The sequence below is a fragment of the Zeus faber genome (genome assembly GCF_960531495.2).
Source record: "Zeus faber genome assembly, chromosome: 16".
Lineage (NCBI taxonomy): Eukaryota > Metazoa > Chordata > Actinopteri > Zeiformes > Zeidae > Zeus > Zeus faber.
In genome coordinates, this window is record NC_137202.1 from 22,066,148 (window position 1) to 22,089,960 (window position 23,813).

At 44.8% G+C, this 23,813-nt stretch overlaps 2 protein-coding genes across 5 annotated transcripts in view; one reads left to right on the forward strand and one right to left on the reverse strand.

Annotated features, from left to right (window-relative positions):
• The window catches only part of fam149b1 (family with sequence similarity 149 member B1), a 16,339-nt gene extending 1,287 nt beyond the window's left edge, over window positions 1-15,052 (reverse strand). Inside the window, exons 1-14 of one of the 2 annotated variants that reach the window (XM_080016600.1) lie at window positions 14,739-15,052; window positions 13,832-13,948; window positions 10,414-10,549; window positions 9,278-9,426; window positions 8,303-8,446; window positions 7,595-7,750; window positions 7,325-7,506; window positions 3,893-4,035; window positions 3,304-3,351; window positions 2,744-2,853; window positions 2,213-2,455; window positions 1,674-1,794; window positions 1,302-1,427; window positions 712-793 (exon numbers count right to left, since the gene is read on the reverse strand). In XM_080016600.1, coding sequence (XP_079872726.1) covers window positions 712-793; window positions 1,302-1,427; window positions 1,674-1,794; window positions 2,213-2,455; window positions 2,744-2,853; window positions 3,304-3,351; window positions 3,893-4,035; window positions 7,325-7,506; window positions 7,595-7,750; window positions 8,303-8,446; window positions 9,278-9,426; window positions 10,414-10,549; window positions 13,832-13,948; window positions 14,739-14,785 — 1,804 coding nt within the window. In that variant the 5' untranslated portion in view covers window positions 14,786-15,052. The remainder of the gene's footprint in view (window positions 1-711; window positions 794-1,301; window positions 1,428-1,673; window positions 1,795-2,212; window positions 2,456-2,743; window positions 2,854-3,303; window positions 3,352-3,892; window positions 4,036-7,324; window positions 7,507-7,594; window positions 7,751-8,302; window positions 8,447-9,277; window positions 9,427-10,413; window positions 10,550-13,831; window positions 13,949-14,738) is intronic. The other variant, XM_080016601.1, reaches the window with a different exon arrangement.
• A 197-nt stretch (window positions 15,053-15,249) lies between these two features.
• On the forward strand, window positions 15,250-22,927 carry ecd (ecdysoneless homolog). 3 transcript variants are annotated; one of them, XR_013844574.1, is made up of 16 exons: window positions 15,250-15,337; window positions 15,440-15,588; window positions 15,744-15,970; window positions 16,307-16,424; window positions 16,529-16,616; window positions 17,214-17,392; window positions 17,862-18,054; window positions 18,144-18,272; window positions 18,388-18,513; window positions 18,854-18,939; window positions 19,047-19,150; window positions 19,424-19,643; window positions 20,303-20,370; window positions 20,445-20,665; window positions 21,548-21,895; window positions 22,802-22,927. XR_013844574.1 is itself a non-coding variant. In XM_080016177.1 (15 exons), exons 3-15 carry the CDS (start codon window positions 15,757-15,759, stop codon window positions 21,779-21,781), a joined length of 1,980 nt encoding a protein of 659 aa, XP_079872303.1. In that variant the 5' UTR covers window positions 15,250-15,337; window positions 15,440-15,588; window positions 15,744-15,756; the 3' UTR covers window positions 21,782-22,055. The 3 variants fall into 3 exon arrangements, 2 of the variants coding, with proteins under 2 accessions (XP_079872303.1, XP_079872304.1); XM_080016177.1 differs by lacking the exon at window positions 22,802-22,927 and having other exon boundaries at window positions 21,548-22,055; XM_080016178.1 differs by lacking the exon at window positions 22,802-22,927 and having other exon boundaries at window positions 21,551-22,055.
• The last annotated feature ends 886 nt before the right edge of the window (window positions 22,928-23,813 follow it).

Here is a 23,813-nt window from a genome sequence, read left to right on the forward strand (position 1 = left end):
AACACCTGGAACCGTTTGTAATGTTCCTCATTCCTGAACAACGTTTGCAGTGTGGCAGGTCACATTATCCTGCTGAAAAAGGTCACTGCCATCAGGGAATACCGTTGCCATGAAGGAGTGTAGTTGGTCTGCAACAATGTTTAGGTAGGTGGTACGTGTCAAAGTAACATCCACATGAAGGCCAGGAGCCAAGGTTTCCCAGCAGAACATTGCCCAGAGCATGACACGGCCTCCGCCGACCCGACTTGCCTTCTTTCCATAGTGCATCCTGGTGCCATCACTTTCCCCAGGTAAACAACACACACGCACCTGGCCATCCAAATGATGTAGAAGAAAACATGATTAATCAGACCAGGCCACCTTCTTCCATTGCTCCATGGTCCAGTTCTGATGCTCACGTGTCTATTGTAGGGGCTTTTGTGGTGGACAGGGTTCAGCATGGACACTCTGACCCGTCTGCAGCTACACAGCCCCATACGCAGCAAGCTGTGATGCACTGTGTGTTCTGACACCTTTCTATCACAGCAGCATTCACTTTTTCACCAATTTGTGCTACAGTAGCTCTTCTGTGGGATCGGACCAGACGGGCTGGACGTCCATGACCCTGTCGCCGGTTCACCGGTTGTCCTTTCTTGGACCTCTTTTAGAAGGCGCTAACCACTGCATACCTGGAACGCCCCACAAGACCTGCCCTTTGATTCAGAGTCTTACCTGTGTCCACAGAGGCTCTGCCTGGTCGTCCTTGGCCGATGTTGTCCAACACCGTGAAGGACCTGCGGTACGGCGTGTCGGACTGAAAACAAAACCGTCCAATTTTAACTGTTTTACACACGCAAACAAATGGAAACGTTCTGTGATGTTAATACAAATTGTATAATATAAACCAGTGGTTCTCAACATGGGATCTGAGTACCCTCCAGGGGTCTTTCAAGAGGTTCCAGGGGGTCCCCAGCGATAGCATGAATAGCTACATTTCACCATTATTTACAAGACATTCGCACCCCTGGAGAACGTAAAATAATGACTGTTTTTATCTCACCAACAATAGTACAGACTGGTATGGAAGCTTGGGCTAAATCATCTTACCTCTTCTCGCATTGGGGTCCCAGACACACAACCTTATCAAATGGGGTCCGTGGCCTCATGTGTATCAAACTGAAGGTCCCTGATATGAGAAGGGTTGACTACTACAACTACTTGTGGCTAGATTAGATTAAATTAGAGTAAAACCAATTTTTTTCTAGCCGATATATCCAGTTACAGGAGCTGGTCTCAGTGTGGAGGGACAAACTGCACCCTACCCTGTATGTGTGAGTGGTGTTGGGCCGAGAGAACACGTCCAGCGGGTGGTAGCGGTCCCTCGGGTGTAAAGTGCCGGCCTCATCGGTGATAGCACTGTTGGCGCGGCTGGACGAGCCTCTTTGACGCTAGGTGGACAAACACAAAATGTTAGTTTCTTTTCCCCCCTTATTTGGTGCCATTAAGTGTCTGATGAACTACCCATCCAGTCGCTTCACCTGTTCAGGGACACATACCAGCTAACTGCCGACATACGGCTCGTCCTAAAGTTTGTCTAGTCACAATATATAGTCTAAAAGGGAATTAAGTACCTACACTCGTCTTGAGTGATTGATTTTCTGTTAAAATGTGGCTTGAGTCGAGTGGTGTTGCACCTGTGTCTTGGGGTGAAGTCCTGGGTGGGAGGACTCTGGCTCTCCGGTGGCTATGGGGGGGAGGAGAGTGTTCCGGCTCAGAGCGGTCGCTGGGGAGCTGAGGCGGTCGCTGGCCATGGGCCTGCGGAGAACAACACACCCGCTCGCTCAGACGCGGCAGCCGCCCGCTCCACGGGTCTTAGCTGCCGAACGTTGCGGCGGAATCCAAACGCCAACATGAAAGAAAGCACCTAACTGGCACACTTAAGCTAACTGCGGTTCACGATGAGTTCATTCTTTAAGTTGGCTGCACGCGCACGACTTCCCTTCCATCCCCTTCCTTAGATCGCTCTCCCCACCCCCCACCGTTGCTGCTGAACAGTGCCACAAGGCACAAGTTGAAAGGCAGGCTGGTTTCAAAGTAATCGCTATCTCTCTCTCTGGGTCTGCACGACTTCAGAGAAGGCGGCGGGGGGCGGGGATGGGGGTGGGCATGGGGGAGGAGGAGGGGGAGAAAGGAGGGCGCAGGATAAACGGAAGAATGACAGAACGAAACTCACAGACGCGTCCCGCGGATCACCTCATCCATGGACCCCGCCACGCTGGCCTGGGCGAGGCTGGGCACCATGGGCAAGAGGGTGCGCGGGGGAGGGTTTCGGCGCCGCGCCGACTGGGCGGGCCGCGCCAGGGAGGAGAAGCTCTGCTCCAGGGCCCGGCGGGGGCGGGACTTTCCGGCGGGGACGGCACTGGACCCCGGACGGTGGGACACCCGCTCCGCCCGCTCCGCCCTCTCCTCCGGCTCCCTGCACGAGAACACAATGGACAGCTGCTACAACCGCCACCTGGTCATGGCATGGCACATGTTATTGAAAAGTCACTTTTATTTCATTTTTGAGTGAGGTTGTCTTATAGAGGTAGGCGCGATTGTGCCAAGATTTGATCCAGACAATAGGCAATCAGCGAGCTGTGTCAATGCCCCTCTCACATCCAGGATGTTTTCAGGGAACGTACAACCGTATGAAACATTTGCTTTCTGTTGTACTGAGAACATGTGAGCGTCCATGGGCGGTGGTGGCTGGTTGTGTACGTACATAGCTTTGTCCAGCACTCCCAGGTTCCTCTGCTGCAGGGGGATACCCTGTATCACGATGAGATCGTTCAGATTGTCATGGGGCACCGCTACTCCGGGCACCCTTCCCGGCTGCGGGGGAAGGGGTGCATGATGGGGAATGTAAAGAACAAAGGTGGTGATGGGCGGGGGGGGGGACCAAAGGCCATGGCAGGAAGGGACAAAACAGAGGGAAGGTAACAAAAATACATGGTTAGAATAGAAAAGAGAAGGGCCAGACACCTAAGTATAAGCTTCTTCCAAATGTACCGTGTTTACAAAAATAAACTATTATACATCATGCGGTGAAGTCAGGAGACAAACATTCTGATGTTCTTTGTGAGAGAAAGGAAAGTTATGAAGGACAAACATTTCAATAGAAAGCTCAGCACTGGCTGTGATGATTGTTTTTTTATCAACAGGCACAAGCACATTTCTTATTATTATTATTATTATTATTATTATTATTAGTTTAATGAACCGCCGTGGAAGGTGTGCACACAGTGCGCCACCCTTTTGGCTCTAAATGAAGGAGTTACATACAGCGGATGGCTTTTTCTGGTTTTTGGATTTCCGTCTGGACTTTGTGTTCTTTAAGCAGGGAAATGTGTGATCACAGGGATGAGGAGAGAGAGAAAGACAGAAAGATTAAGTGGAGGAAAAATTGGTAAAAGGCAGGAGGTGAAATCGGGAAGAAAGAAAAATTGACACATTAATAAATTAGCAGCACGGAAAGAGGGTGAACAGAGCTACAGGCAGGTGCCGACAATCAGGTGTGTGAATAACGCAACAGTGATTTGCAAACAGGAATTAAATCCTTGTGGCTAAGGATACTGGTAACGGCAATAGACACTACTTGTAAAACTTACATTTCACATACATATCTACTTAGGTACATATCTACTTAGGTACATATCTACCTTTTTTATAACTATTTAGTTACTTATCTACTTAGTGACATAGCTAAGTTAAACAGTAAGAATTGTAAAGCACAGATAAAACCATCACCCCAAATCTGATCAACACAAGTTGACAGGCGGAGCGGTGATGCAAATGCTTTTGCCAACATGGCCCAGAAGAGCATTTGACCTGATCACCTGGAAGCAGAGGGAGTCGGGTGGACACCACTAACCTGGGACTGAACGCTGGCGGTGAGAGGTGGCGCCCGGGTCTGGCCGAGCTTGGGCAGCATCGTCGGGGGTGTGGACAGCAGCACGAAGGGGTTTTGGGGATCCGGCTGAGCAGGGCTGCAGCTCTGGGAGTGATTCTCATCATCTGTCAATCACAGTTGAAACCCCTTTCAATGACGGTAAAGACAGGACTTGAACACTCGTTAAATTATAAACAAATTGGGTGTATTTAAAATAATTATGTTCCTGTGGGATTGTATATTTGAAACTCCTATACTGTATAGTCACCACAGAATTCAGGAATATTTTAAGTACTGACAAATCTCTATCCTGAACCTTAGCAACGCCAAGAACCAAAATTTGAGAAGGACGATCGCCACCATCCAAACCATGAAGGATCCCGTCTGCTTTCCATAAACATTGGACTGGCACTCCTCTCCTGCAACGCATTCACCTCCTGACGGTCAGTGAGTCCAACACATGCATCCACTATACAGTCACCTCCTCCATCCTCTACTCCAGCTGCCCACTCAGCTCTCCTAAACGGGACTGTTACGCCTTCCACCATAACCACCATCATTTCCCTTCGTAGACCTACGGTGGCGCGCTCATTATCACGCCCCCTTGCTGCTAACCATAATGATATCATTTGAGTTCCCAAACAACCTCTGTTCCCTTCTGCTGCTGCTGCTGCTATCTGTAAACCTGTAAACGTTGGTCTTTTAAACATCAGATCTCAAGATAACAAATCATTTTTTTGTCATGATTTCTTACTTATTATTATCATTTGAATTTTTATTATCATCACAAAGACTTGGTTAACTCAGGAAGACTGCAGTCCTCTTAGGTGTAAAAGAAATGTGAAAATCAGTCCCCCCTGACTTTTACATTTCTCCATCAACCCAGGCTCTCGGGCGGGGGGGTACATCATTTGAACATCTTGGTTTTAGGCTTAATTATAAGGCCCCGGTGATCATTTTAATAATTTATAGACCGAGACCAAATAATGTTTTTATCCAAGAATTTCTTGAGTTGTTATCTCATTTTATGTCAAATTATGACAAAATTCTGATTTTAACATTCTTGACTGCTGCCCCAGCCACACTTTGGTTAGTGATGTTATGGATGTTCTTGACATGTGTGTGCGATCTCAAAGTGGTTTTATTCAGTGTGATCTGATCCCAATTTACTATTAATCATAACAACCCTGTCTGCCGTCATGTTTTTAACTCTACGTCAGCGAGTACGTTTTCTGTGCTTTTCAATGCTGCGGCTTCACCTTTAACTGCCTTTTATCCAGATTTTAACACAGAGGAGCTCGTCTCCCATTTTAATGACACATGTCTGACTGTCTTGGGCTTTTTGTTTGAAACTCCATCCCACATTAAATCAACCACGTGCAGCCTTGACATTATCCTCACCACATTTCTGAAAGAGGTGATTGACACAATTGGACCCAGTTTATTATCAATTATAAAAAACTCGCTGGAAAAAGGCATTTTTCCTTCTGCTTTTAAACATGCTGTTATCAATCCTCTTTTAAAGAAACCAAACCTTGATCCCTCTGAGCTTAACAATTTCAGGCCCATTTTTAAACTTCCATTTTTATCAAAGGTTATAGGAAAGGTGGTATCATCCCAGCTTTGAGCTTGTATGTGTCATAATAACATGTTTGAGAAATTTCAGTCTGGTTTTAGAACTTTACATAGCACAGAAACGGCCCTCCTCAAAGTAACCAACAATATCCTTTTTGCAGCTGACGGGGGAAAGTACAATTTTAATTATTTTAGATCTAAGTGCAGCCTTTGACACTGTAGATCACGCCGTTTTAATTGACCGTCTTTACACCTGGGTTGGCATCAGGGACACTGCACTGCCTGGTTTTATTACTACCTTTGAGAAAGAACCTTTGCAGTCTCCAGAGGTAACGACTCGTCCTCCACAGCCCAAATGACCTGTGGTGTACCACAAGGTTCCATTTTAGGTCCAATTTTATTCTCATTCTATGTGCTGCCTCTTGGCCAAATTATCCAGACACACTGTCCCTTTTCATACAACACACAGATATACCTTCCCCTCAGACCTGGTGACCCAAACAGCCTAGCTGCTGTTGTAGATTGTCTCAATGATATCAACTGTTGGATGGCACAGAAGAACTCAATAATTCTAAATCAAAAATCATATTGTTCACTCCCCCAAATTCTACCAGTCATATTGAGAGTGGCCCTGGCACTCTGTCCTCAAATGTGGAGTTTGTTGCCAGAAACATGGGAGTACTGTTTGACTCTGGCCTAAATTTCGAACCATAACTTAAAGAGAATTGTCAAGTCCTGCTTCCTTTGACTGAGAACCAATTCAAGAATCAAACCAATACTATCACACAGCGACCTGGAAAAAATAATCTACGCCCTAATTTTCTCACGACCAGACGACTGTAACTCCCTCCTTTCTGGCATCAACCAAAAGTCACCCCCAACTAGTTCAGAACTAAGCAGCTCAGCTTCTTACTGGTTCCAAAAGACACATCACCCCAATCCCGGCTTCTCTCCATTGGTTCCTGTTCAATTCAGAACCGATTTCAAGATTTTACTGATCACTTTTAAAGCACGTCTGGGTCTGACTCCAAGCTACATAACAGAAATGTAGGTCCCATATGAGCCAGTGAGCAGCCTCAGATCCTCAGGCTTTTCCAAAGTCTAGACTTAAAACTCAAGGTGACTGCGCCTTTTCTGTCAGGGCCCCTCGACTTTGGAACGACCTGCCTGAGGAGATACGATGGCAGAGTCAGTGACTTCATTAAGTCACTTTGTCAAAACCCATTTTAATAGATCTGCTTTTATGTGATGTCACCCCCTTTCTTTATTTTATTTTTTACTTATTTATTTTTATTTTATCCTTTTAGTTCCATTTCTTATTATTACATTGTATCTATTTATTTGTTTTCTGTCTATTTATCTGCTTTTACAATATAATGAATGAATTTAATCACTGGTTATTAATGTTCCTTTGCCTTTTACCCTCTTGATCTGAACACTTTGCTTTTATTTCTCTGTCAAAGCACTTGTTAAACTGTGTTTATAAAGGTGCTTTATAAATGAAGCTGTTATTAAAAAGCTATTATTATTAACCTATTATTTATATTAACGCATTGAACAATCAAATTAATGCATATATTTTCATCAAGATATATTGACAAAAAATGTGGATTAGAGGAGACACTCTTGTCCCTCCCATTTAGAGAAACTGAAATTGCTTCTTTTTGGAGCAAAGATGTTTCAAGTACCGGGATTTGATGTTTGCATACTTGCTATCAATGTAAAAATATTAATTAATCAATCAATTTATCAAAATGTTTACAAATGATGATCTCACGACCCTGGACTGGAACAAACACATATTGATATGCTGTACGTATAGGTCGGGTCTTGCCAGACCTGAGACGCAGCCTTCCCAGTGGCGTTGCACCAGCTCGTCCATCCAGCCGACCAGCTGCCGCCACACGTCGTCGAACAGCAGGTCCAGCACGGCCTGGCGCCGGCAGCGGTGCGGCGACACCGGCGGCAGGCAGTGCCGCCTTCGACCAAACTCCGAACCCTCCTGTGCCCATTCGTCATCCCTGCGGAAACAAAAGAAAACAAACATGGAAGATATGACTATCAACCGCAGAAAGGTACGTGATAGTCGTAGAGGACTCTGCGACTCACAGGTCCCTGCTGTCTAAGGCCAGGTATTCCTCCATCAGGCCCTCCGCCGCGATCACTCGGGGCCAGTCCGGACCCTGGGAGCCTCCTGGAGTGTCGGGGGGGCTGCCCGGGTCCTCTGCAGCGGTAAGAGCCGCTCTCCTGCCCTGTACGTTCAGCCTACACACACACACACACACACACACACACACACACACACACACACACACACACACACACACACACACACACACACACACACACACAAACACACACACAAACACACACACACACACGTTGAGGAATCAAATCAGCACTAGGGGCCAATCATCGCAGAACTCTTCCGACAGAGAAGCAACTTGATTGTTTGACAGCCGTAGTATCTAGGTCACAAAAACACAGAGCCAACTAACGCACATCCATAATTGATAGTCTAACAGAAGTCAGATGTTTAGGCAGCCAGCCAAGCAGCCTGTGAACCAGCCAGCCCTTCAGCCAGACCGGCTTAGAGGCACGCGCTGGGCTTTCCCGAGGAGCGATTGAACAAGTCTGACGCCTGTCATGAAGTCCAGCATTACACCACGCAGCAAGGACGATTATGTAAATGTTTCACTTTTTCCACTTGATTCTAACACTTTTTATTTTTTATTTTTATTTTAAATCACTAGATATAGGAATGTGACCGAAATATTAACATTTATTTGACTTTGATCAAAGAAAGTATATGCTCACTCAGTGCTTCCCTTGTCGCTGTCCTGGCTCCTGGCGGTGCCGTCGGTGTCTGCTGACCGTTCACTGGCGGGGACGCCCTTCCCCGAGGTGGCAAACCATTGAAAGCCCTCATCGCTGGGACACACCAGCTGAGTGCCAAGGATACTGGGAACGCACACGCACGCACGCACGCACGCACGCACGCACGCACGCACGCACGCACGCACGCACACACGCACACACACACACACACACACACACACACACACACACACACACACACACACACACACACACACACACAGTTTTTATACCCGATACAGTACACTGACTTAAATCTTGGTTGCTGAACAGTACTTTTTACAGTGCCAATCAAAATTAAATACATTTTTTCCAGCTAAGTAATGAAACTCCTTTTTCAAATACAATCATTAATCACACTTTTTGAAATAAGTAAATCACCCATAGTATTTATATGGAACTGGAAAATTTTAACTGGTGACGAAGGGCTGTGGAAATTGAAGTCGTACCGTACAAACATTAAGTTTCACTTTCGGCTCACTGATGGTGCAGAGATATAAATAAATTAGGTATCGAAATCTGGGATGGAATGTTTTCACACTTGATAGGATGGACGCAACTTGCAACTTTGATGGCTTAAAATAATTGAATTTCAATACCCAGCACCGAGCGATGATAATTTAAAATCAAGAAATATACCCTTTTGGAGACGTTAAGAGAAAAGTGAAAAAATAAAAATTAAACCTTGACCGTGTTTGTTAAACAATCCCGTGCATTTGGACAGAGGTCTGGCTTGGGGTATATTTGCGATACTGCAAAGCATGGCGAAGAATCCTCAGGAGGTTTTAGAGCAAACTAAAACCTTCATACAATGTATTTATACTTCCAAAGGAAAAGTGTTGATTTTGAGTGTTGATCCCCAAGGGGGGTAAGGGACCATTTGCAACTTTTTTTTTTGTGGGGGGGGTGACCTACCGGAGATGTGGGAACCTGGCGGCCCACTGCTGACACTCGTCCTGAAGACCGCCGAGCTGCCCTTCTTCACCTCCGCTGCCCTCGTACAGCTCTCTGTCAATCTCCTCGAACATCAGCTGCACCTGGCGGGAAGCCACCCTGTCGAACTCCTGAGGGGGGTGGGAGGGGGGAGGAAGGGAAAAGCTCAGGGGGATGATCTAATTGTTCCTCCACCCCTAGGACACGGGCTGGATCATAGTCGAGCTCCTTATTGGCGGCTCGCTGCAGAGCTTTGTTTATCTCACAAACGACAAGCTCCTACGGCGCTCCGATGAATTTGTGGTCAACTCGGGCTGTTCACATATTTGGATGTGCTACGAGATAGATTGAGAGGGAGAGAGAGAGAGAGAGAGAGAGAGAGAGAGAGAGAGAGAGAGAGCGAGTGAGCAAGCGGAGAGGACTCGGTGGAGTTGTAAGCGTTGATGCTGTCTGTGTGTGCGTTGGCCCAATATATATTTTTTTTGCAGAGGCAGTCTGAGGACAACGCTAAATAAATCATTGAGTTCTAGAAAGTTTTTGACTGAAGCTAGAAAGCATAGGATTACAACAAGGCAGTGCCCGGGGGAATCCAGCCCGGCGTACGCGGCAGACCAACTAAGGCTGGAACAGGGTTCCCACTGGACTGTCAGAAGCAGACATGCTACCAATATGAAAATCAGATCAAATGCAATGTAAGGCGTGTAAAGAGTTACATACCAAAGCCAAAGACAATTTTTGTAAAGTAAATCAGCATCGGTTCTAATATCTCATAATCTAGTTTATTCATCGTAATAATTTGTATTTATAATTGAAATCCCATATAACCAACAATAATTCATCCTGTGCATAGTATTGCATTTTGTATATTCTGTTTATTTTTCTATATCTGACTACTTCTGTTCTGTATTTATATATATTTTTTGCTATTTGACAAAAAAAAAGTTCTCTCACTCACACACACACACACACACACACACACACACACACACACACACACACACACACACACACACACACACACACACACACACACACACACACACACACACACACAAACACACACACACGTACCAACTGAAAACCCTCATTCTGCTGGTGTTCCGGGGACGGTTACTCACATCGTAGCCCCAGGAGAAGACGGAGCTCCTCTCGGTGGAGACCCCTGTCCCCGTGTAGCTGTGGATGCCCGACCAGGACTGTGGAGTGTCTCTCATGGCGGCTGTGGGACACTCGGAATGGCCGGACGCCTGAGAGCTGGTGGAGAATGGGACACGGGACGCGGACGCTCTGTACATCAGGGGCTTCCCGGCATTTAGACGCAATACCTTGTTTTCCCCCTCGTGTATATATTAACGGCTCTGTTGGTCTGAACTGGTTTGGTTTTCTTGCTAGAGAAAGCAAGGTTTTTAGGGGGCACGCTATATTAGAATCTGCGGTCTTGGGTTTTGTTTGTTTTTACAACCAACATTTGACGATGGGGAAACATACGCCTCAAACCTACCGAAGGCCTCGCGACCCTCCTGCAACCTGTGGGGTTCGCTGCTGTAGATGAGGTACGGTGGAGCTGAGAATATGCCAAAAAAAAAAATCCATATTGTGAGACGACACTGTCTCGGTTTATACTCATATACTTTAGAATGTGTCCTTTCCCGGCTTTGAATGGCTGTGTTACAGTGAAGCAAATTTAATTTGTTTTACCCAAAATATCATATCAAAATTGAGGTAACTGGTCAATCACAGGAATATGATCGTGGTTTAAAGAATCTAGAATCGAGAGCAACGTTCATCCACACTCATCGATTAGGGCTCTACACAACACAATGCTTCTTTATTTACAGAGTTCACAGGTCTACAACAAAGTCATCTTCTACCTCTGCCAGGGGCCAAACTTACCTGAACAATAACCACCCCTCGCAATTTGATGAAATTGTATACTTTGATTGCATATAATTCGGCATTTTTGTGTCGCCGCCATCCACTCAGACAGTCTAGAGCAAGAGAGATTGGAGTCATTCTTAACAGCATGAGTTTCCGAGTGGGAAGCAAAGAGTAAAAGTTAATGTGAAATGTAATTGAATACTGCTTGCACCTACTGGAATTTGAAGGAGGCAATGTGATATGAGGCCCGAGAATCAGCGGCCCGTTCAAGAAGGTGTAACATTACAGAACGCTCTTATCAGAGCAGGGATAACTGAATATGTGTGTCTATTGTGCAGCCTTCATGTGGAGTGACTTGACTTGTTTCAGTTAATATTACACCTGGTTCAAAATGACTCATCTTTTTGTTTGCTATGCACAAATTACATTCATCTTTCTGCTTCACTGTTTATTTCATAAATTATTGCATAGGACTGTGTATGTCATTGTTTGACGTGACCTTTAATTTTTCAGACCTTTTTCATTTTTAGCTTTTTCCATTTTTTATTGTTTTTTTTTTCCTTTTTTTTTTTATGTGAGCTGCTAGGACATTGCAATTTCCCTTCGGGGATAAATAAAGTACCTATCCATCTATCTACAAAATCCATGACTTCCCTAGCTAACTATCTGTCTGTAAACAGTTTATATTGTTCTATCCATCTGTCATTCAGTACTTAGCCAAAGCCCTCATGTCTATCAGCTTCTCTGTCACAAAGTCAGTCTATTGGTAGGTTTGTCTTACCATCCATTTTTGTCTGTGGACAGGAAAAGTTGCCTTTTTATATAGTTGACTAATTATTCTTTTACCTATACATGCATACATATACACACACACACACACACACACACACACACACACACACACACACACACTCACACATTGGAATTTGTCATGGTGATTATTGGTGCATGTCTACAGATGATTAGCATTACACACACACACACACACACACACACACACACACACACACACACACACACACACACACACACACACACACACACACACACACACACACACACACACACACACACACACACACACGTATTAGGTACACCTTGCTAGTACCGGGTTGGACCCCCTTTGGCCTTCAGAACTGCCTTAATTCTTTGTGGCATAGATTCAACAAGGTGTTGGAAACATTCCTCAGAGATTTTGGTCTATATTGACATGATAGCATCACGAAGTTGCTGCAGATTTGTCGGCTGCACACCCATGATGCGAATCTCCCGTTCCACCACATACCAAAGGTGGTCTATTGGATTGAGATCTGGTGACTTTGGAGGCCATTGGAGTACAGTAACTCATTGTCATGTTCAAGAAACCAGTTTGAAATGATTTGAGCTTTGTGACATGGTGCATTATCCTGCTGGAAGTAGCCATCAGAAGATGGGTACACTGTGCTCATAAAGGGATGGACATGGTCAGTAACAATACTCAGGTATGCTGTGGCATTTAAACCATGCTCAATTGGTACTAAGGGGCCCAAAGTGTGCAAAAAAAATATCCCCCACACTGTTACACCACCACCACCACCACCAGCACCACCACCAGCCTGAACCCTTGATACAAGGCAGGATGGATCCATGCTTTCATGTTGTTTACGCCAAATTCTGACCCGACCATCTGAATGTCAGCAGCTGAAATCGAGACTCAGACCAGGCAACATTTTTCCAGTCTTCTATTGTCTATTTTTGGTGAGCCTGTGCCAATTGTAGCCGCAGTTTCCTGTTCTTAGCTGACAGGAGTGTCACCTGGTGTGATCTTCTGCTGCTGTAGCCCATCTGCCTCAAGGTTCCACGTGTTGTGCGTTCGGAGACGGTATTCTGCATACCTTGGTTGTAACCAGTGGTTATTTGAGTTACTGTTGCCTTTCTATCGTCTCGAACCAGTCCGCCCATTCTCCTCTGACCTCTGACATCAACAAGGCATTCTCGTCCACAAAACTGCCGCTCACCGGATATTTCTCTTTTTCGGACCAGTCTCTGTAAACCCTACAGATGGTTGTGCGTGAAAATCCCAGTAGGTCAGCAATTTCTAAAATACTCAGACCAGCCTGTCTGGCACCAACAACCATGCCACGTTCAAAGTCACTTAAATCCCCTTTCTTCTTCATTCTGATGCTGGGTTTGAACTTCAGCAAGTCATCCTCACCATATCTACATGCCTAAATGCAATGAGTTGCTGCCATGTGATTGGCTGATTAGCTATTTGTGTTAACAAGCAATTGAACAGGTGTACCTAATAAAGTGGCCAGTGTGTGTGTGTGTGTGTGTATGTGTATATGTATGTACACACACATATATATATACATACACACACACATATATATACATACATACACATACATATACATACATATATATATATATATAGCTACATACACACACATACATATAAATACACACACACACACACACACACACATATATATATAAATATATACACACACACACACACACACACACACACACACACACACACACACACACACACACACCCCAATAATCACCATGACAAATTCCCCCTACATGTAAATGCACCTGGCGGAATACATTCATTCTGGTTGTGATTCATTCTTCTCAGGCTGTCTGGTTTGAAATCTGGCTCCACGGTACCTATTCTGAATGGAGACGGCTTCCTGAAGGTCATGCAAGTAACGTGGTGGGGTCTGGGCCTCGTCTGCTTCCTCCGGGAGAGGGTGGTGGTCGAGGCTGCTCCGAGACAACCCCCGGCTACACGGCAGAGAGATGTAGGACAATGACCAGCCATGTGCATTTGGGAAATAATGCAATTGTAAAAGGGTAGACGGTCAATTTTATTCAAAGTTATCGGAAGGGAACAAAGTACGAGCACACGGTTACTGTACTTAAGTACATTGTTCAAGTATCTGTTCTTAGTTGAGGGTAAATGAGAAATATAGGTACTCCTCACTTAATGACCGAGTTCCGTTCCTCGGACCAGGATAAGAGAGGACCCGTGTTATTTCACGGTAAGGGGGGCGTGGTGATTGTATATAGTGTATATCGTGTATACAGTGTATATAGTGTATATAGTGTATACAGTGTATATAGTGTTATTTCACGGTAAGGGGGGCGTGGTGATTGTATATAGTGTATATCGTGTATATAGTGTATACAGTGTATATAGTGTATATAGTGTTATTTCACGGTAAGGGGGCGTGGCCATTGCGAACGCTAGTGTAGTGAATACTGACAGACTGCGTGAACGAGACTGAGACTGATGACGGTGATGAGATGAATACAGTATATACAGTATATAAAGTATATATATATCGAATATATAGTGTATAATAGTAAAATAATCGAATAGTTTACAACAACATAGAAAACAATAACAAAAAAAGGAAGTGTCGCCCTCTTGACACTCCACGGGTCACGCAGGCAGGTGTGCTTCTGATGGTTAGTAAGAGGTTTAAATTGCAGGTTTGGGAATGAGGACTCCACTCACAGAAGCAAACTAACTGGCCGGGGAAAAACAAAGCAAACGCTGCGCTGTACTCACATCTCCAGCTTGTGGGACACGGGTCGTCGGTTGTATCTCGAAATCATCCTCCCGCTGTTTTACAAAGTCGCCCCCTGCCCTCGCATGGCGGTCGCCCGCCCCCTGGTCCTCGGTCGGTTCCCCGCTAGCTCATTGGAGCACAGACTCTACGTCGTTCCATTTCTTTCGGACGGAAACGAAGCGGCTCGAGTTAACCCCGTGTGCCGAACGGGAACACGGAGCGCCATGGACGCGGAACGCTGTGACGCCGAGTTTCACATTAGCCATCGAAAGGCGACACGGACGCGGGGCCCGCCCGTGCGTGTCGACGTCCCCCCCCGCGAAGTGGCGTGGCGTCGTATTTTGAATGAACCCCCGGAGCGAAAAGACGCAGGCATTAGTGGGGATTTGGTGGGGCCTTAGCTGGTGGACGCCGCCGCCGCCGCCGCTGCTACTACAACAACAACAACAACAACAACAACGCTGTCATGGATACCAGGCTTGGGAAATGAAGTTCCCGTCGCCTTTGAACGGAAGCTCCCCGCGTCGAGTGTCACTACAATTCCCGCCGTGCACCGCGTCGGCGAGATTGCGTCCCTGAAATATCGCCCGCCATCACGGTAAAGCAAATAAACCATTGATCAAAAAAAAAATGTTTTTGTAACGGTTAAAATGTGTTTGAAAATGTTTGTCGTTTTTAATAGCTCGTATTTTTTATCTAGCAAAGGACGGGATTTGGATACGTTTCGAGGCTAGGAACAAAAACCTGATATGCGAGTTCCTAGTCGGGGGGATTTTAGGGCTGGACCAAAACAATGTCAGAGAGCGTGGTAGCGACGTCGCCGCGGTGAACGACAACTGTTATCCCTGAGTAAGATCTACTGATACCTACACACGTTGTTAATTGTTCAACACTTTTTGAATTACCAGAGACCTGCAAATTAGATATTTTCGATGCACTCACTGTGACTTTTAATCGGTGTATGTGTCCAACATTAACATTATCTTCGACGTATCTTTGACTAGGGGGGGAATTCTAATGGACGCCGCGATGGACCAGCTGTCCAGGAGAGCTCTGGAAGACTCGGTGCGGTACAAACTCTTCCCGATTCGTCCCCAGGTTTGGGATTCTCAAACCCTCGAGCAGCGTCTAACGCAACTCCTCGAAGACGTCTTGGCCAAGGTCGCTCCACTCCTCGTGCAGCACATCTGGCAGCACCAGTCGTTCAACCTCAAGTACCAGCCCGAAAAAGGTGCCACGCTTCCCAAACCAAGGCCACTCACGTTTCAATATGTGTACATTACACCCATCCAGTTGAGTCACAAAGTGTTTTGAGTGTTAAATATTTGTTTCCAAACGAAAAATCAAAAACATCCAGAGGTGTCCTCGTTATAAATGTGAATTAAACTAAAGATGCTAAATATCCAGGGAACTTTCATACGAGGAACTTGTGCCTGAATTCACGCAAAGCAATGATTGTAAAGCACTATCCACAGCTTCAAGCTTGGGATGGGGGAAGCAGTAGGTTTTGATATGATCATTGTTTTTAAGGATGTATTGTAAATAAGTCGACATACTCTCTTCATAGGAACCTTGCCTGCTCACATAGGAGGCAGCACACAGTTTGGGGACAACGTCGAGGATGAGTGGTTCATTGTGTACCTCCTCCAAAAGATAACAGAGACCTTCCCCGAACTAGCTGCCAGGTAACACACAAGCCTTGTCTTTGTTCTGAAGACCTTTGGCCCCTATTGTGGTGCGAGTTGATGGACCTCTCTGCTCCTAACTCTTGAAATGTTTCCGTTCACAGCATTGAGGACAACGATGGGGAGTTTCTACTTATCGAAGCCGCAGAGTATCTTCCCAAGTGGTTAAACCCTGAAAGCAGCGAGAACAGGGTGGGTTGTCCTGATTTCAAATGGAAAATAACACAATGGGCAAATAGACGTACATTATTTTTTTCTCTGATGCAGGGTTCTTACCAGGTTGTTGAGGTGCTTGCATTTTGTCCTCAGAAATTAAAGTACTGGAATACCTTGAAAATAGCCCCTATTTTAGCTAATAGCTGAAGTGCTTGGAATTTCCTTGAAAAAAAGCGAACATTGATAACCTGGTTTTCCCCCTGGTTTTGTTTTTCAAATGTATTCATTTTTGTTTCCAGAATCACTTTTACGACATAGATTATGCCAGGGAAATATACATTTAATCCAGCATATTTGGAAATAGACACACTAGAACAGATGACAATATAATTAATACTATAGATACAAATATATAATAGATATATTAATATAATAATAGCCAATAATACTAATATTATATTTTAATAAATAAAAATTACGTTGAAAATGGATGATTTGTCCTTCAAAATGTAAAAATAGTGCTTTAAAAAAAGTACATGAAAGTCCTTGAAGTTCATTTTGTAATGCCAGAATGAACCCTGTCTTATAGTTTATGTTGAAATATGACATCGCTCTCCCTTGCCCTCTTGTCAGGTGTTCCTTCACAGGGGAGAGCTGCACATCCTGCCTTGTCCGTCCCGTACCAGTGCAAAAGGGATTCCTAAAGATGTCGTGCCCAGTGTGCCACAGGCATTAGCTCTTCTCTATTCCCAAGCAGATGGCTGCCTGGCAAGCCCCAAGATTCGCTCTGTTCTGAGGAAGCGACTAGAGGGGTGAGAGAGAGGACATTTAAAATAATACAGTCGGTGTTTATGCATAACCAGGTGAATAACGAAGCAATTAGCAATATAAATGGTTGTGTGTGTGTATGTGTGTGCATCAGAGTTCTAAACAGGTCCTTGAGGTGCTTAAATTTCGTCCTCAGAAAATGAAGTACTGGAATACCTTGAAAATAGCCTTTTGTGTTGAAGTGGTTGAAGAGTCCTTTGTGATCATTGAAAACCTGTGATATTCCCCATGGTTTTGTTATTCAAATATACATAATGGATATACCAATACAAATAGACCATGATATTAATATTATATTAAATCTTAATTGACGAAGAGCACATTGAAAATTGATTATATGTGTTTTGCTGGAAGTCCTTTTGTGCGTTAAAAAATAAATAAATGTAAAAGTACTTGAAGTCCTTGAATTTAATTTTGTAATGGTAGAATGCATGCATGTGTCCTTCCCTTTAGGTACCCAGAAAAGATCACAGCAGGCCTCCACCGCGCCCACTGCTTTCTTCCCGCAGGATTGGTCGCAATCCTGGCGCAGCGACCGGACCTGGTAGCGTCAGCAGTGTCCGCCTTCTACCTCCGGGATCCGGTCGATCTCCAGGCCTGTCGGAGTTTCAAGACCTTTCCACCTGACGCGCAAGTCCTCACCACGGTACGCTCATCCTCAGAGTACGTTCAAAGCATTTACTACGCAAGTAGAGGGTGGTTTCAAATTTTAAAATGAATCCAATTAATTTCCAGGTGACGTTCACGCGGTGCTTATACGCCCAGCTCAAGCAGCAGCAGTTCACCCCGGACCGGAGGAGTGGATTCACCTTGCCCGCCCGATCCGACCCACAGTACAAAGCACACGAGCTGGGGATGAAGCTGGTGAGACGATCTACCTGTTTCCTCAGATCGTTGGACGAGTGATGATGATAAATTGGAAACGGTCATTTGTGATTTGTATTTGTGTATATTTTCGTCTCTGTGGTTTCACTTCAAGGCCCACGGCTTTGAGATCCTGTGCTCCAAGTGCAGGCCCCCGTCCTCGGAGCCGGACGCCCCAGTCAGCTGTAACCCTCAGTGGAAAGGCTTCCTGGAGAGTCTAAGGAGGAATGGCTACTTCAAGGTGAGCCCACTATTTTGAGTTGGAAGTATTACGAATTTGTTCACTTTTCTTTTGACTAAACAAAGAATTGTTTGAAGGAAAAACGTGTGATATCCCCCCCTGCTAATAAAAAAAAAAAATAATAATAATAATAGTGTGGTTGGAAGTAGACACTTGTGTGTGACACATGTTTTAATGAATAAAGATCACATTGAAAATTGATCATTATTATTTGTTTTGTGTTAAGTCCTTAAAAATGTACACTTGGAAGTCCTTTAATTTCATTTTGTAATGGCAGAATGAACCCTGGAATCGGCCTTAGAATGCTAAACATTTCTAATGGATATTGTCATTGATACAGGGGCAACTTGAAGGTTCGGCTAAGTATAAAGAACTGATGACTTCAGCAGAAATGTATTTCAGACAATCGTTTTCTTCTACAAACAGGTGAGGACTGTGGGTTTTGGGCAAATAAATACTGTGTGTGCAGTCGCGTCTACCTTTTTGTGTCTGTTCACACATCCATCCACCTCTTCTTGCATGTGACGTTCCAGTGGCCGGAGCCCGGGCGAGGAGGTTCTGCAGCTGCTACAGAACGCTCCTCCATTCAACCTGGAGGAGCTGAGAAGACGGGAGGCACTGCTGCCCCCTGCTGATAGTGAGTGGAACGTGTGTGTGTGTGTGTGTGTGTGTGTGTGTGTGTGTGTGTGTGTGTGTGTGTGTGTGTGTGTGTGTGTGTGTGTGTGTGTGTGTGTGTGTGTGTGTGTGTGTGTGTGTGTGTGTAAGCAGTTGTAATTGTATAGTATCTTTACGTATCTATAGGCGCCCAGGGATTTAATTAAATGTATTTCATTGTTGTTGCAGGTTTAAAAGGGCTTTCACAGGCCTCCTCCTCTTCCTGTTACTTCTTGTTGTTTGTGTCCTTCTCTAGGTGACGGCTGGCTCGACATTACAGCGCAGGATTTGGACCGGATTCTAGAGGAGCGAAGCGGGGGAGGCGTGAGTGTTGGGGGTCCTGCGGAACACACGCAGGAGAAGAAGAGGAAGGAGGAGGAGGAAGAGGAGGCCGGTTACAGCCTCGTCGCCGTTACCCAGGGCATGAAGAACTTCCTCACCGCCATGTCGTCCCACGAGGGAGCTGAGCTGCCCTGGTGAGACGGACGGACAGACTAGTCAAAAAAATAAAATAGATTACAATATAATAAATAATGAAAAAAATAATAATGAGGGAAAGAAATATACATTATATTAACATAAAATTAAAGTTAAATTAAAACACAAGGAATGTAGATCGAAATAAGATAAAACCAGATTGATGTTCTATGGATATACAATTTTTAGCTGATCTTCCCAATGTTATTCTCACAATCGTCACACACAGTCAGGGTTCATTCTGACTCCAAAATTTAATTCAAGGAATTTCAAGTACTTTTAGAATCAAATATACTGTATATATATATATTTTTTTTTTCATTTTCAAGGATGCAAAACAATGTATTTATTTATTCATTTATAAGCAACTCAGCACAAAAGGGGCAATTTGAGAAGGTAAACATAACAGTACTTACATTTCTGAGAACAAACTTCAAGTACCTCAAGGACCTGGTAAGAACCTTGCATGTCTTCAACATGAAACCAGAACTGTCCATCTGAGGGACGCCTTAGATGTACTCGAGCGTTAAGGTACTGATAAGTACTTATAATAAGACACCAGTCTTTGATCTTCCTAAATGTGTATGTTCCAGATGTATTTATTAATTTATTTGCTCAGAAAATATACAGCCCAATTTTTTCTCTTCCTGTGTCCCAGCGCTCGTTCCCGAGAGCCTTTCAGTTTCGATGCAGATTCCATGGCCGACGCCATAGACCGACTACTGGGTATGTGGACGTCACAGGCGTGGAGTTACCTTCCTTGCCGAAAGTTGTCTCCTTAACACGACTCCTCTTTCTAGGAAGCAAGCAAGAGGACTTGGACTCGGACGATCTCGATGACGATGAAGATGACGGTGGCGAGGAGGAGGAGGAGGTGGAGGAGGAGGAAGAAGGGGACGACGGTCTCTCCGGTCCACGGGGAGAGGTGGGGGCGGAGGCTCTGGATGGACTTCGCAAATACATGGAGGAAATGGACCAGGAGTTGATGGGAACTAACATCGGCAGAAGCTTTCATCAGAAGGTGCGGTTGTTCGTGGGAACGTATCTCTTCCATAGGTGCGAGAGCAAAGTAGTTTCAGGTTGATTTGGCCATGAGGTCCATGCGACTCCAGTTTGTGTAAATCCTTGTTTTGCTCGGATAGAGAAACAACCTACTGTATCCCTTAAACGCCACAAACCTTTTTATTTTTATTTTTACTGTCCCTCCTTTCCCAACTTAACTTTTATATTCAACTGATATCACCAAACAACTGTGAAACAAAACAAAAAATTTCAGAAACCCATCGTTATTCCTAGTTACTATTACTAGTACTATGTTATTATCATAAACTGTTTCCTATATACTTATTTAACATGCAGTGCCTCAATTTTCCCCAGGGATCCTGGAAAATCGTACCTTAATTTTAGGATTTCTCTCAATATTCTGTTTATACCACTTAAATTCCTCAGGTTTATACTGGTTAAAGTTCAAGAGATTATTTGTCACATACATATACATACAGTCATACATATATGCAGTGAAATGTCATGACACCTGGTGATTACGCACAATAAGCTCTAAAAATACTAAAAAATACCAAAATCACAATCGCAATCACAAGCCACAATCACGATTCTGGGGCCTCTAATTATATAATAGAATTAATTAACTGTATTGTATTAAAATGTACAAGTTCAGGTTTAGTTTCACTTATCCTGCCATATTGTATGTATTGTGTACAGTTTACTGTGAGGTTTATTATATATTTCACATTTTTCATTATTATAATTCTATATTTTCATTCTGTTGTTTGCAAATATTACTGCTTATTGTTTTTTGATGTGAGCTCCTGAGACAATGCCATTTACCTTCCGAGATGAATAAAGTATCTATCTCTTCATACTTCTATCCATCTCTAATCAGCAGAATGGTGACAAGGCTTCCCTCTCCAACGGCTCCCCCCATCCCACGGTGGGAGAGGATCTCCCTGACGAGGAGGAGGAGGAGGAGGAGGAGGAGATCCAGCCTCTGGACGTGGACCTCAACCTGGTCACCAACCTGCTGGAGTCCCTCAGCTCCCAGGCGGGTCTGGCCGGACCGGCCTCCAACCTGCTGCAGAGCCTGGGGTTCCACCTGCCCCCCAACGCTGAGCCCTGATGAGGAACCTTGAGAAGGGACCCGGGACCCGGAGCCCCGGAGCCCCGGAGCCCGGGAGCCGGGACTTTCACTTTTTTCCCGGCTCCGGGTCCCAGCTCCGGGAAAATAGTGAAAGTACGAATCCTTGTTTTCTTTCGGTTTACATCAGGTGTTTGTTCTACTTTTCTGTCTGTTTATTTTGTGTTCAGCACTTAAAATGACCATGGTTCTTGTAAGCATATTGAATTAGAAATAAAAGTTTGGGTTTTTTTCTATTGACGCTGTGAAAAAATGTTTACACTGTTTTTAAGACCAGAAAATAGGTTAAACAATAAATAATGAATTTAAACAAATGATTTCATCTACGTTGGTGAGCTGTAAACTAGGAAAGCTTTACCAGTGTTTTTGGTAAATTGTAAATTGTTCACTTTCATTTACAGAACCAAACAATCAAAGTACAATTTGAGGCAATTTCTAACACCAGGTTACGTGTTACAGAACATTTATGACAAAGCTTCTACATTGAGACAAAAACAAAAGCAACCTTTCTCTACCATTTGAGGCTGTTTCAGGATATTTGTTTTCAATAATTATTTAGATACAGTACCGTGAAAAAGGTATTTGCCCCGTTCCCAATTACCTCTGTTACTGTATATTTGTCACATTGAATGCTTTCAGATCTTGGATTTAAATGTAAAATTAGACAAAGGGGACCAGAGCAAACACATTTTTCAAGGATTCGATTTTTTTTTTTTTTTTTTTAATGAAATGATAAAAAAAATTTATCTGGTCTTATATTACATTTTGTCTAAAGTCTAGCTGTATTGGGTTTCAGGGTGGGGACTATACAACACTATCAATATTTGACACTGATATTGATCGCCACCACTGAACAGCTGATCCAACTCATTGATGAACTTTTCTTAATATCCATTGCCCCCTTCCCAGTCTTATTGCATGAAAAATAACTTGTGATACACACGCAGCATTTTTTAAAATGTACACTTCACTTTTCCACTCCTTTGGGAAACACCCCCCCAGTCCCTGTAAAAGTTGAACAACATGAGGAATGGCTGCGTCTGCTCCCGCGCCGAGGAGAGCAGCGCGGCGGCGAGCGGCGAGAAGCGCAGAGCGGTCAGGTCGACCAGGGCGTGCAGGACCATCCCCAGCAGGAGCAGCGCCGCCAGGTAGGCGTGGAACAGCAAGCTGCACCAACTCCCGCGACTCAGGGCCTGCAGCGGGCCGTCGGGGTGCAGCAGGCACAGCGGGCCCAGCACCCAGCTCTGGTTCACCAGGTGGACGTGGTACAGGTCGAAAACGGAGGCCCCGGCGCCTGGCGGACGCCGGCGCTCAAACTCGGACACCTTTGCCAGCCAGGCCAGCGAGAGGCTGTGGAGGACCAAGCCCAACGGTGCGTAGAGGAACTCCAGAGGATCCGCGCCCGATAGACCCTGAGAGGCTGTGGGGGAGAAAGAACTAGAGGTGTCTGGGACGCACATGACGAAAACCATAATCCCGCCGTAGTGTTAAGGTCAGATCTGTCCCATGTGCCGGGTCTCAGAACACACACAATTTTTGTTCAGAACCTTTAGTAATAATAGGTTGTTGTTTTATTCGATTTGGGACGTCTGTGTTGGTTCCAGTCAAATTTGGGTGGCTGTAGAAAATGAATGCGTGAGAATATAATAAAAGGCAAATAATGGCCAATTCAGGGTCCAGGAGGTTGGTTTTACAACCAATACTGTATGTCATCAAAGAGACTTCGATGACATACATCTGGTGGACAAAATCGAAATAGTTTCCCCTGAGCTCCACTATATCATAATAAATGATATAGTGGAGATCAAGAAATAAGAAATGAATTGTTTAAAAGGTGTAAGACTGTGTGAGATATGACTCTATGAATTAATATTATACGCCTTCCAGTAAGAGGCTAGACCGACAGGTAGACTTTACCTGTGATAACCACAGACACAACGCTCAGGGTGGCGACGGGCACAGCGATGCGGAGCGGCGGCGACGGCGCCTGGAGCTTCAGGCCCCAGCTCCAGGC